We start from the raw sequence: 14106 nt of genomic DNA, 5'->3' as shown, positions 1-14106 counted from the left end.
AATCACCTCGAGATACTGATCCTACCATTTCACTCATGAAAAAAAATTGTCAGGCAGTCATTTCCTCACTATTTATTGAATCAGTCACTCACTAGCACTTGCTAGCCTTCTACTGAGGGTATATGAACAGTGTTGGTTATGAAAGAGGAATATTGACATTGTTAAACCTGATCTGTGTGTTTACATATTTTGCCATATAAATGACCCGAAAAGGTTAGAGCCATGACATTGGCTGCAATTGATGCAAGTAATCCTTGGGGGCAAATTTGACAATCAGAGTACGTCTGCTTAAAGTGCACAGTTTTTTCACTGAGTGTGTCTAACAGCATTACAAAAAAGATCCCTGCAGAGATAGAACTTTTTGTTCTAGACTAGAATCCTATTTGTTTAACCTGAAACAGCTGCTTTGTCACTTTCATCAAATCAACCAGGCTCTGTTGAAAAAAAGAGCAATTTTGCCGTGTCTTAAATCGGAGCAGCAGGGGAACCCGGCCTGTAGAGTCAGAATATTTTTCCATCTAATACAGTTGATTAAGGGTTTATTTTGACCAAACCAGAATAGGTTATTGCTAGAAAGAATAACATAAGTAGTATTTTTTTTTCCAATTTCATTGTGTTCTATCTCAATCGCCAGGTGACTTTTCACACTGTGATCTGTAAGCTTTAACTTCAGCCTTATCTTTTTGAACCTGTCAATTTGACATGCTTACCTTTTTGTCTGCTTCTCATGTAAATCGCCTTTTCATTCTTCCAAAAGCTAGGTAACTGAACTCTTCAGGGAGTTTAGTTAGTGGCAGTAAGGGCTCTACTTGCTCCAACAGCTTGTTGGAGCATCGCGATGATGAGGCAGGGCTTAGCAATGTTAACTTCAGCTCAGGATCACACGTTTTATATTGACAAATGAATGATAGTGCAGTTGAGTTGATGTAGGTCGAAACCAGCCCTGCCTTTGACTGCTGATGCTGTTCAGCTCGAGGCCCAGGATACCGGTGGTGGAGGAGACGGGGAGGAGCTGTATTTAAAGACAAAGATATAATGACTGCCATGTACAGGAGGGTGTATATACTGGGGAGTGGTTTTGGAAAAGAAAGAAATACACAGTTTGATAAGTGATTTGGGAAGAACATAGAGGAAGGGAAAACTGCCCTGCATAAAGGGGTTGGGAGTGACCATTGAAAGAGAAGAAAGAGAGATTTAACCATTTAGGTAATAAGTGCAAGAAGAATGTGGAGAACAGTGACTGGTTAAAAGGTTGTAGAGACATAACAGGCGTGTGCCAGGATTGCCGGGGGGAGGTGCCCTTCCTGGTTGAACCTCTGCTATAGTTTCTCTATGCTGCTGTGGATAATGTCAAGATTTGCATTAATTAAACTGCAGTGGGGTTTATCTCCTGGCAAGAGCTGCATAACTTTGTCTTTAGGCCCTTATGACATCGATTACATTAACCATTTCTTGTTGATTTTTTTTTTCTCTCAAGACATAATTGTGCATCAGTGAATTTAAAATAAACCTTAAATCGTTATCAGTCTTGACTTTTAAAACCTTACCCATTTGTTTACCTGCTGTTTATTGCTTGTACTGACATGCTTTTGTACTTGTGATTAATGTTGGTAAAATCTAATCATGTTGTGCGTGCTCTCTGTTAATTGGAAGAGCATAAATCTACAGTAAAATAGGTGATCTGATGTTTTAATATTACCTGTCTCATAATATCAGAAACTAGGAAAAGAAGACCCAGGTTGAAAATAACAGTAATTACTGACTACTTAAGAATCAAGAAGCTCTGTTATGTAGGGAAAGCTTTGAATGGTTGTGGGATCACTTAGAAAATGTTTAATATGTTTCTTTGAATACCTGCAGCTTGAAATAGGTTGATAGTATCTGGATAATAAGGAGAATTTTTGATTGTACTTGTTGAAGTGCAGATAAGTATGAGCCTCTGAATACTTTAGAATACTACAGAATACTAGAAATTACTGTAAGACACTGATTTCCTTCAAACACCCACATATACAGTATTACAGCCTACAGCATTATCTTAGCACAGTGATCATATATGCTGTCAGAGTCAAAGTACTAAAGGCACTGTAGCATGTATTGTTTGAACGGATCTTTATGTGAAGGTATGTTTTGTTTTTGACTTTGCTCATCCAATCTAATCCCATATGCTTTGTGAATCATTGTGACTTCGCTGTCAGCATCTCCTGAAGTGTATCTGACATGTTCCTGTTGATAAGCATCAGCTTATTTTCTTTTGTCTGTAATCTGCTGCTTGCAGCAGAGCTGGGAAAGGAGGGGCTGACTTGAACGATCTTTCCCCTTCCTTGTTATGTTCATCTTTGCTCATGGTTCCTGTTTTCTGGAATTTTTTTTTTGCCCAAAAACAACGTGTCTTTTTGTTCACTGCCAATTTTCTAAGAAACTCTGGCTTATTATCAAATCATGGGGTATAGCAACAATATGCTTCCTGCATTGTTGAGTGGGGTGTGTCTTGGATGTACGAGGTTTGGCATTGTGCTGTAGGTCATTCTCAATCAACAGTGCAAGATGACAAATTCTTCTCAAAAACCTTTTCCCTTAGATTTACAACATTAGCATCATTAACATGATGCATAATTCCAGTGAACCTCCTAAGTAATATTAAAGAACCGCTGTTATCCCCACTGATAACGCTGATGATTGCTCAGCTGCCACTTTCCCTTAAGAGTCACTGAGGCTCGGAGTTTGGATCACAGCGATAGCACCCCATAACATAATCTACTCCTACACATGTTTCATTCAGTTCCTGATGCTGCAGCCCCTTCATAAGCTCTCCAGAATGTCTCCACCCTGCCTTCTTTGTAATTACATTCTCCACTGGGGAAGCCTACGCTGTAGCCCGTCAGTGATCTGAGAATGGAAAAGAAAAAAAGGCACCAGAGAAAAGGGAAATGGTTTGCAGACAAATAAAGGGAGATGTTCTCTGAGTGCATGGTGTGGAGGGGTTGTGAGAGTGGGTGTTTTATTGAAGATGATGGGAGTATTACTCCCCAGGCTCCTCCAGAGGAGGAGAGGATTAAGAGGAATCTGTCTGAAGGTGAAAAGGTCTTATCCTTTTTCTTGAAGCTTTACAGAGAAAGGATTTTTTTTCCCCCAAATAGAAGCAGAGCATAAATGTGTTTAGCTAATATAAACCACAATCCACATTTGCAAAGTATGACAGTTACACATGAACTTTACTTTGCTAGAGACTCCAGAGTTTCCAGTTTAAAAGGTTAATAATACATTGACATTGTAGCTGCAGACTTATGTCATTGTTGGTCCAGCTGTGTTTATCTTGTTGTTGACTGCAGCTCACTTTCATTTCTGGAAAACTGACTAAAGGAAGATCTTTTTTTAGTGCGTGTGTTTCCATTTCCGTGTGTGTGCACTGATGTGTGTGGATCTACACATCCATGAATCCGTCTGTATGTCTGCGGTGCAGGTGTGTCCCTACACAAGCTGCTTTGACTTCATCAAGTTAACTTCTTTGGAAGGAACGCCAGCTGGCGTCGACGTCTGCTTTTAGGCTGTCATATAACCCACTGCAGTAGAGTTGTCCCAGTTATCTGTCACTCAGCCTACCTGCCTTGATACTACGGGATGCACAGTCACTATATTACAGTGTGCTGTGGGAGTAGATAGGCTTTTCAAGTCTTAATACAGTGCCTTCAAGCTTTCTCCAGCCTGTTTTTCCACCTCAAACTCATTTACTGTATATCTGAGGATATAGACATTGGAAAATCAAATCTGTCTTACCATTTCCCCTTGTTGTTTGTCATGTGTTTCTTTATTATTTTTCGTCTGCTGACCTTTTAAAGTCGAGCACAGGAGTAGATGTGTTAGATATATTCCAGTTATATATTACAGTTGGCAAAATATTCATCTTAATCATTTCTTAATTTGTGTTTTTGTCAAGTTGTGAGCCCTGTGGTGCACTTAAAATGGCTTATTCTGACTTGAAACAACAGAGACTGTAAATCAACTTTGGCTCTTTTTGGAAACCAAATCTTGGCATTCCTACGAGTAGTAGGTGACAGCTTCAAAAGCAATGCAGAATTTTTTCCTAACCATGACAGCTTATGCCCCACTGGAACAGTACAACACTTTTACAAACAAAGAGGTAGCAGCAGAAAGATTGCTGTTCCTAGACTGGCTGTTAGCGTAGTACAAAACAGCAGCATTCCCGACATGTGTTAGATGAATGGCTTGTCAGAGGAAACATCCGCGGGGTTGCCACAGCTATCGGAAGATATGTTCTGTCTTATATCCACTACTGGGTCTCTGGGGCTGCCCTTACAGGCCAGCGCGCATCCTCGTTTTATTGCACTACAGTTCAGAAAAGAGGAGAGTAATCTCAAAGCTGGCAGCACAAATTCGAAACTGAAGAAAAGCAGTGCTAAATGTCACAGGAATTGAATAATTTCTTGAAATGAGACATTAAATCAGGCGTTGCATATGCTGCTGTTGTTGTTGCATGCTGAAGTTTGGGGAGTGGAGGGGGGGTTAATTTTACTTGATCTTTTTCTTGAAGTAAATCATCCTTGCAGAAAACTCATTAGCCACCTTCGCATGTCGCACCTGATGGAGGCCATTTACTTTTTCTTGTTTCTGTCTTCCACCATTAACACCGATGCTCGGGGTCACTGATTATACTACTCCCATCTAATGTCATAGGCTCATTTGTCACCCACACTCTGCTGTCCACCAAAAGAATCACAATTTTCTTTTTTTTGTCTTTTCACTCCTCTTTTGTGTCCCACTTTACATTTCCTCATGGCTTCTCTTTTCTCCATCCCTTTTCTGTAGGTAACAGTATACTACACTCAGCTGCAGACAGCGTGACGAGTGCTGTACAGAAGGCCAGCCAGGCTCTGAACGAGCGCGGCGAGCGATTAGGTCGGGCTGAAGAGAGGACCGCAGACATGATGAACAGTGCCGAGCAGTTCGCTGTCACTGCACACAAGGTGAGGCAATATGCAAGCAGGATGCATTACAGTGCTTAACCTCAGAGGTATGAATTTTAATACAGTAAATTGAAATTCTGACTTAAAGTTAACACATAAAGTGTTATAGAATATCTAGTGACAGCCAAAAGATCAAACATTTTACTAAAAACCTGAGGATATTTGAAAGAGTTGCTTCATTGTGACTCCAGCCTCTCAGCAGTGGTGCTCTCTGCTCTGGGAAGATAATGTTTTCTTTCTTCTTCCCTCATTTGCTCTCTCTTTTGTAGTTCTCTATAGGGTGTTCCCTCATCCTCCATCCATCCCATATCTCTTGTTTGTCAGGAGAACTAATTGCATGCTGTTTAATGAGGCTATTAGCATAATATAATTTTTTTTACTACAGAACAAAAAAAAAATAATCTATTCCTTTGTTACAAGCGTACCTGATTATGATCATCATAAATGTCATACTAATAGCATACAGTATGTCACACATGCCTGGGTTTGCAGCGTGACTTTTTCTGTAAAATTAGACGTTAGTGTGCTGATAGACACGTGCCATGTTAGAGTAATGCATAATGCCACACTAGTGATTGTGGAATAATCGAAAGACATTTCAAGAGCTGTGTATGGCCCTCTTACTGCTCACAGATGAGCTTTCCCACTGTGATGAATTACAAAAACTGTGATAAGCAGAGGAATTGCGTCGGCTCTGGTGGTTTCAGGAGAGAATGACTGTAGGAACCCCCGTGAAGAATCACTCGTGTCGGCATTTCTCATTTCATTTCTTGCTGCCATTACCTTTTTATATTCCTCGTTTTATCACTTGTCATTTGTCTCTGTCATTTGCCTTCACTTCATCATGTTGCATGAATCCCTCTTTTAAATGCAGTTGGTAGTCTTACAAATGGATTAAGAAGTCATTCCTTGCAGTCTGCATTTTATCGTTTTCTATTCTGACCGAGGATGACTTTGATGATGGCTTGACAGGCTGTTCTGTGAGGGATTTAAGTTTTCCTACTGTTCAAGTCATCTGTATGTGTTGCAAGAGGTCTTCTGCACACAGTGGATTTTAAAATTATAGCCAAGTGCAGTACTGGGAGAGGGTCACCTTGACTCTTTTCCACTCAATTCACTCCTGCAATCCTATTTCTGTGCCTCACTTTGTCATAGCAGCCGATTTCGTGGCTCTGCTCAGTTTTAATGAAACCCCCCTGATTTCTGAGTGACGCTCTACTGCCCCCACTTGTTCATTCTGTAGAATTCAGTTCTCCTCTCTCTGCAGCAACGCTCAGCTTGTACTCTGTGTATGTGTGTGTTTTTCATCCCCACTTATGCATTCCCTGCGTAGCTTTGTGTATGAGATTGGTGGCCCTGGTCACCTCTCTAGTGAGCCTCCAGCCAGGCGCATTAGAACACTTATTAATGAGATAAATGACACTGCCTACTCATTGCCTGAACAAAAATCACCAGGACTCCTGGCTCCCCACCACACCTGTGTAATGAAACTTCCGTAGCAGCTATTTCTCCTTTGTGAAACGATCTTAAAATAGTCACATCTGTACTTTATTCTCTCATATCACTTACTGTGCTTATTGTTGCCTTTTATAGAAGACATGCTTTGTTATATTTTGCTGATAGGGTAACTTTAAATTCTCACTGTCATTATCCCTCAACCCTACCCCGATTTTTCTGCAGCTTGCCATGAAGCACAAGTGTTAGACCACTGCCAAAACCAACTGGGGGGTGGGGATCAACAAACGCCAGTCGCTGTACAGGAGGATTCCAGATTTATTCTTTTTAAATTTTTTAATATGATTATTCTTTGTTAATAATGCTAACATTTTAATGTTTTGGGTTATTGTATTGTGGTGCGTCTTCCGATGGTGATGCATCGGGACGAGGGGTCTAAACATGCGACTTCAGAACTCTACACGCCATAGCCATGACTGTATTTGATAACCGCGCTAAGGTCACTCAAAACACTTGCCCTCTTCGTACGCTCAGACGCTAGTGTGCGAGTGCACACATGCCGACAAGTCATTATGAGCAGTCACTCCAAGACGGGGATCAGCTTGTCTCACAGGTTACTAATTGCTGAGAGTTATCCATGAGCGCTGCAGTGATTATGCAGTCTGATTTATGATAACAAATATGTAACACATGCATACATGAATATAGCCTTGAATTTCACATCTGATGCTTACTGGGTTGGACCCACAACCCATTTAAGAGCATGGGATGTCAGATGAGAAGAAATAATACATCCATAAATATTTCAGCGTAACGTTTCCTTCTTTCCTTTGACTCTCGGACGTTGCAGCGTGTTTCGATCAGTTGTTCTGCCCATCATTTCAAAATGTGTCACAACAGTATTAAACTTTTACAGCATATTGTTTAGAAACAGCAAATGAGACTGAGTGGAGCGGTTTAGGTGTAAGAATATAGTGAAATATCCTCTGTTGAACATGTTTACCATTCCAAAACAACCAAAACTATGTGGAATACACTTGCCAACATTTTTGAAGTGTACTTGAAGAACTCTGTTTTTAAAATCAGCTTTTTAAGTATAATAATTTATGTTAGAGGGGGACAGGTGGGTCACTTCAGTAAACCAGCTTCTGCACTGTAAAAAGCAAAACATGTAATTCTAGTGCTATTATCTAAATGTCTGTAGAGCTAATTTGTCTCATGGGACGAACATGCGATGTTTTGAAATGAATCCAGGCTGTATTTCAACTTTAAACATTCGGTAGTCATATTTTACGCTTTTTGTATAATTCGGGTTAGTCACTATAATGATTGTGTGTACTGATAGATAGATTAGAAAACTTCTCAAATAGCAGCAGTGTGCAGTAGTTTATTTTCTGTGTCATTGCTCTCACACTGACTGTAATTTTGGCTTTCTCATCCTCACAGTCAAGATGATGATGTTGATTCTTTTTATATTTTGAATTTTAGAGCTCATGACATTACGATGCACCGACAACCTTATCTCGCAAAGCACTGCTGAGTTCATACTGAAACGTTCCAGTTGCCTCACTGTTAATGTGCTTCTATTCCTCTAACACTTTTGATGTTTCTTGTTTTAATTAAAAAATACATATAGATATATAAATAGTGTTTTTTTAATAACCAGCTTTAACAGCTCCACCAAACAATGGAATCAAAAGTTTAGCATTAAGCAAAGCATTATTTTTTTGTTGGGTGTTCTTCATCACTGTTATTGCATTTGTGTGTTTTACTCACATAGATTTTCTCTGCTCATAAACCACAAGATGCCAACAATTTAAAGGGTTGCTCTGTCATTTTTTTCTCTCTGATGTGCTCAGTCTCACTTAGTGCTTCAGTGATGCTCATATCACACTGACCTCAATTCTCTGTAATACTGTAAGAAGCAAAATAAAGTTCGATCCACAGTCAAATGAGTGCCTTTTGCTGTTAACGTCTCACATCAGCTCTCAAGTCAGTGTTCATGTTGTTTTGCTTAATGTTTTAAACCTGAGTAATGCTGCCTCTGACGATCAATGAAGAAAAAGTGTTTTTGGTTTTAATTACCACAACTGAATGAATTATTGGGTGTAGAGTTATACAGAATTTACAGGATGTTTAAGTGAAACGATGAGGTTTATTCTTGGTCATGTTTTGTACATTTAAATGTGACTGCTCTTGTCTTTTATCTAATTAGAATTGTTTCTTCAGTAGTTGAAAATTATCCACATGCTTGCATTTGCTGTCCTCCTTCAGCAGGCGTAAACTCTGTTACTGGTACCTTCCTTGTACTGTATGTTATTGTAGACAAGGACAAATATTGACATTTTTATTTTTGAGTTTTGTCAGCTTTAATAGAGAGCTCGGTGTATACCTAAACAGTAATAAATATCACAATTGGTGATGTTTTTAGAAGTAATAAAGTATACAGTTGCGCTTCAGACGGACCTGTGATTATACAACTGCTGTAATTGTGATTGTCCTGTTTCCCCTGCAGAGGGCAGCATCAGTGTAATTTACAGTAAGGCAGCTTGTCTTGATAGCTCACTCCTGGCCAGACTAATACTTCAGTTTAAATATCTGTCTGTTGGTTGTTTTTTTTGTTTTGTTTTTTTGGGGTGGGTTTCATGCCGTATATGCATTCATGCCTCAATCCAGGCAGCAGTAGTAGTACTTTTCAAGACTAGTAAACTGATTTTTGTCTCCGGCTTTTTTAACTGCTTTAGCTTTGGGATATCTTGTTTGGGTTTGCAGCTCTTTTCGTGGTACCAGTGTTCTGGTCATGAGGACATGATAGAAAATGTCCACGGATAACATGCAGTTGGCTTGATTTGAATAACCTGCATCATTTTTCCCTCAATTATTGTTTTAGGCTGAATTTGTAAGTATGCCCATGTTCAGTGTGCAGTGTGGTATACACATACCTTATTTCCTTACTACTTCCTTACTTTTGCCAGCATGTATATCTAGCACCAAATAGTATAAATAAAGCATCTTTGTTGATCTAAGTCATATTTCATCTATCATTTAAAGCTTGAAAGCAGTAACTGGTTAGCCGGTGACTAACGAAGACATACGAAGGTACAGCAGAGTCAAGTGAGCAGAATGAATTTTATCAAAACATCTGTTATATTCTCCTCCTTGCCCCAGCTGTTAGCAGTATTTTAATTGTCCAATTAATGATGCAAACCATTTTGATGAGCGGAAGGACAGTTGGTGTAGAGGTAGCTGCTGAAACACATGATCTATAGCTAGTAAAGCTTCAGAGCAGTACCTCGTAAAAGCTCTGGTGCAGGACTTGGCTACCATTACTCACTCCTGCCAACTCCTGTGAATCATTCCTGGGCCTGTCTTTTAAAACCACCTCTAATGGTTTAGCTCCCTCCTTTCTCTTTGCCTCTCAGCTCTAGCAACATTGAGGTCCAAGGCAACACGCTCACACACGCTGATTTATGTCTCTGCTCCTGGAAGTTGTTATTTGTCTCTAAAATTGTAACCTGATTTTTTTGGAATGCTGGAATAAAATTCAACATTTTAGCATCAGTGTTAAAATACCTTTGTACACCACTGGAGGGCACACTAGCCTTTTACAAAGAGCCATTAACTCTGTCAGCTAGTTATATTGCCCTGTAGTTTATTGATTAGTTGAACTGATTATCAGTGTGTAATTTCAGTGTAATGTATACATTGATTGCAGGTTGAAGATGTAAATTAAAGGCTTATTGAAAGATGTTCAATAACAGTAATTTCTGCAGTGAATGTTTTGACAGGGGCTTGAGCTACAGTGGCACCATCAAACATTTTCCCAACCCGCAGATGGAGCACAACACATACCAGAAGACGTCTTGAAGATAGAGGGTGTTTTTGGAAGTTTCTAAATTGCAAATTGCTTTTCCGTAGAAATAACAGTCCCTGTTGTGGGATCAGTTATTAAATGAATACCAAGCACACCACAGACACATGCTGTTTGTGGTGGAAGAAGTATTCAAAGACCTATATGTAAAAGTAGCTGATGAATTAAAATGAAAAATATTCTTTATGCAAGAGTCACTGCTGATAACATATTGCATTGTTGAATTGTTGTTACACATGAACAAATGTATAAACCTTATTATGATGCTGGCCAGCTTGGATGCATTTATGTTTATTGTATATACTGGTGGGTAGTTTGATCTACATCATTGTTATTACATATTAAGTCTTACCATCAACTTACCCATAACTCCTAAATGGAAATACTGCAAGTACAAGCTGCATTGTCCATAAGTTACACTCCACAACTGCACATACTGTATGTATTTATTTCTTGTGTGAGTGAGCCTAGGACTGGAGAACGGGTCCGGCCAGGTGTCACCTTGAGAGGTGCATTGACATTCCTGTCAGCCAGGGAGTTAGTGTCACTTCAGGAGAGGCTCGTTGGCTGCCTGACTAACTAACTGGCTGACCGGCCGGCCTCAGGGCAACTCCTTTTTTAATCTGCCAGCCTCCCCAAAGCTCCACAGGAGTAATTACAAGTTACACCCAGGGGTGAGAAGGCCCACTGAATTGGGACTGCACCTCTATTTCTCATTATCGCATACAAATCTCTGGAATGGTTCCTGAGTAGTCCTATTAGTCTGGGCTGGATTTTACCCGAAAGTCAAAAGTTTAATAACTATAGCAGGATATTGCCTGTGTCCCTCAGGTGTTCTGGAAAGTCGGATCCATAGAGAATGGGACCCAGACTTCTGCAAACTGTTTCCACTAAGAGAAAGTGCTATATAACTTCTTCACACCCCTGTAAACTGCTCTACCACAGTGTATTTTCATGTGCCATGTGGTAGATGAAATCAGAAGAGCCATTAAAAAATGAGAGTGTGGTGAGATTAACTTAGATTAACTTTTCCATTCCAGCATGACTGTGCCCCAGTGCACAAAGCAAGGTCCATAAAGAGATGGTTGATTTGGTGTGGAAGAGCTTGACTGGCCCACACGGAGCCCTGACCTCAACCCCATCCAACATCTTTGGGAAGAACTGGAACAGAGACTGCAAGGCAGGCCCTTTGGTCCAAAATCAGTGCCTGAACTCAAGAATGCTCTACTGGGCAAGAAAGGGCACCTTTGAGGAGTTTGGCCTTTTCTGTGCTGCTGTGCAGACTTGTTAATTAATAGTACTCACTTGTATCAATGGCCATAGTATGGCAATTACATTGAATCTGTAAACAGAATTTGAATTTTATGTAAGGAAGTGGCAGAGACTGACTGCTGGAGCTTGGGAAGTCACCTCAGCGCCCTGCCCACAGTGACTTGGCAGATGTGTGGCGAGGCAAAGTGCACAACAGCTGCTTGCTCTAAATTGGGCCTCCCATTCCCCCCCTCTGCCTTTGCGTTCCTGTGGAGCGCAATGTCAGCCATGCTTGAATCATCATTCATTATCCTGATATGTACCTACCTCACACTCCTCTCCCACACTTTAATCTTTACGAGAACTGTTCTTGTTTTTGTGGAAGTGGGTCAAAAATGATTGTCTTTACTCGCTTTGCACACTGACTTGTTTTTATGCTTATAGCCTTGTGCATTGTGTAACTCTGAATCCACATCGGAAAAAGCACCTCATAGTTTGTTGTGTTTATTAATAAACCCGTAGGGATATTTTTGAGCTGAAGGGAAAAGCATAGAGAGCCATCTTCTCTGCTTACAGAGTATAAATACCACCTTAAGCTCCTGCTGGAAATGAGACTAGTTTCAGAAAACAAAGCAGGGGTGGAGGGAAAAGATCTGCAGTGACCCACTTCCTTGTGAACCTTTTTGTGCCATTTATGTTCGCAATACAGTGTGCACTGGATTATTGTTGTAACACGAGATGCAAAATATTATGGATGTGTACTGTTTCTGTGGAACTGAAAAAGAAAACTCAGATTTTAGAGCCTTAAGAGAACTTGATGTCGGTGCCACCTTCAAGCTTTGAGAACACACAGTGTAGAATAAGGAAGTCAGTTTGTATGTACAGAAGGATGACACATTGAAAGAAAACACCTCTCTCATCAGGATAGAAATGTGTCGTCATTGGATAAAGATGATCACACAGGACAACTTTGTATCAATTTGCAGTGACCTCTCCCTTTACGGAGACAAGCGGACCCAAACCATGCCAGCAAAATGCAACCATCACAGTGTAGCAGAGCCACAGGATCCCCTCACTGTAGTGGTCTCCTGGTGTCCTCCACACACGTGTCCTCCCTTTAATTTGTGAAGCGTCTGTAGTTGCTTGTGTGCATGCGTGTCATGGCATGATGTGGCATCATTATTGATCCAGCAGCCCACTCCTTTAGCGTATCCAGCTGTTACTTTATTGACTCGACTGAAGAAACAGATTGGCTTCAAACAAACAGTGACATGCAATCTCTCCCTCTTCGGTGAGCAGTCTGTGCTCCCGGCCCATCACATGGATGAGGTGATCATGTGAGTCAGTCTGCCCCTTTTGAAGACATACATCAAACAGAGTGTTTCTCTGGTTCAGTGCAGATACACACAGCTGTTTGACACCCAAAGGTGCAGACCTGAGCTGAAAACGGGTTTCTTTTCTTGCTTTTCCTCTCTGGTATCTTCAGTTGGAGATTCAGATAGACCTCTTTACTATCATTTTGCACTGATTAACAGTACAAACTCATTTACAGAATTATTCATTATTATCATCAAATTTCATTTTATAAGGTAGGCAGAACCATATCAAGTGATTTTTTTAAAACTTAACTTTGAATTGGAAATTTTCATGCACATTTTAGACTAAACACAGCTGAGTTCTATTTCAATTTAAACTTGGCTAACTTTCATAATACTCCTTTTCCATTTAAATGACATTGGAAGATGCTGAGATGTACACTGAAAACTCTTTGTTTGGGACAACAAATGTCTTCTTTGGGTTTTGTGCTGATCTGGTCACTGACACTGACCATGCCTGTGTTGTATGGACCCTTTGGTTTTGATATAAATACCTGAATTAGGATGAGCAGATTAATAAAACTCACATGCGCACACATAAATCTCAAACTCATGTCACTGGATTTGACTGATTGCAGGCCATTAATCATCCTTGCGTATCTGGTTCGATTAGGCTCTGTTTACATTGATCTGTGACCAGGAAAGATGATGGCTCGTTCACATTCCGGTTCGTGTGTGTATGTGTGTCTTTTGAAAAGAGGGGGAATTATTAGTTCAAACATGGCAAACGATTTTATCCTAGCTTGAATCCTTGCCTCAGCCATTATCTGCCTGAAGAAGTGGTTATGAGTTGCTGTAACATCTCTGTTTGCTGTATATGAGAGCCTCTGATCCTCGGAGTGAGCAGGACATCAGTATGCAGGCAACGCCCTGCAGTTTTGCAGTGCAGGCTGCGCGAAGCCTTTAAATCACAGTGGAATATGCAGGAGAGAAAATTCATAATGCAATCTGTCACTTCCTGTTTGTCTTTGATACATCACCACAGCCTTGTTAATATTCTCCAAATTACACCAGAGGATTCAGAGGGTAGCAAGGCGACTTATTGTGAGTCTTTTTTTTTTTTTTTCCTTTGCTGTGTCTGGCTGGAGGTAACCGCAGTGTGAAGCTGTGAAGCAGCAGGAGTTTGTATCTGTCTCATCATTGATGTGGGAGATTCATCTCCTGGGCA

General features: G+C 40.4%; 1 protein-coding gene across 5 annotated transcripts in view; it reads left to right on the top strand.

Annotated features, from left to right (window-relative positions):
- Positions 1-14106, top strand: part of stxbp6 (syntaxin binding protein 6 (amisyn)) — a 130537-nt gene that overhangs the window by 46572 nt on the left and 69859 nt on the right. For 3 of the 5 annotated variants that reach the window (XM_046414015.1, XM_046414013.1, XM_046414012.1), the window contains exon 5: positions 4828-4985. In XM_046414015.1, coding sequence (XP_046269971.1) covers positions 4828-4985 — 158 coding nt within the window. Of the gene's footprint in view, positions 1-4827; positions 4986-6665; positions 8393-11351; positions 12488-14106 lie in introns of those variants that run through there. The other 2 variants (XM_046414010.1, XM_046414014.1) reach the window with 2 other exon arrangements.

The sequence above is a fragment of the Scatophagus argus genome, chromosome 15 (assembly GCF_020382885.2).
Source record: "Scatophagus argus isolate fScaArg1 chromosome 15, fScaArg1.pri, whole genome shotgun sequence".
Taxonomy (NCBI): Eukaryota; Metazoa; Chordata; class Actinopteri; family Scatophagidae; genus Scatophagus; species Scatophagus argus.
This window is presented reverse-complemented; position numbering and strand designations above follow the sequence as displayed.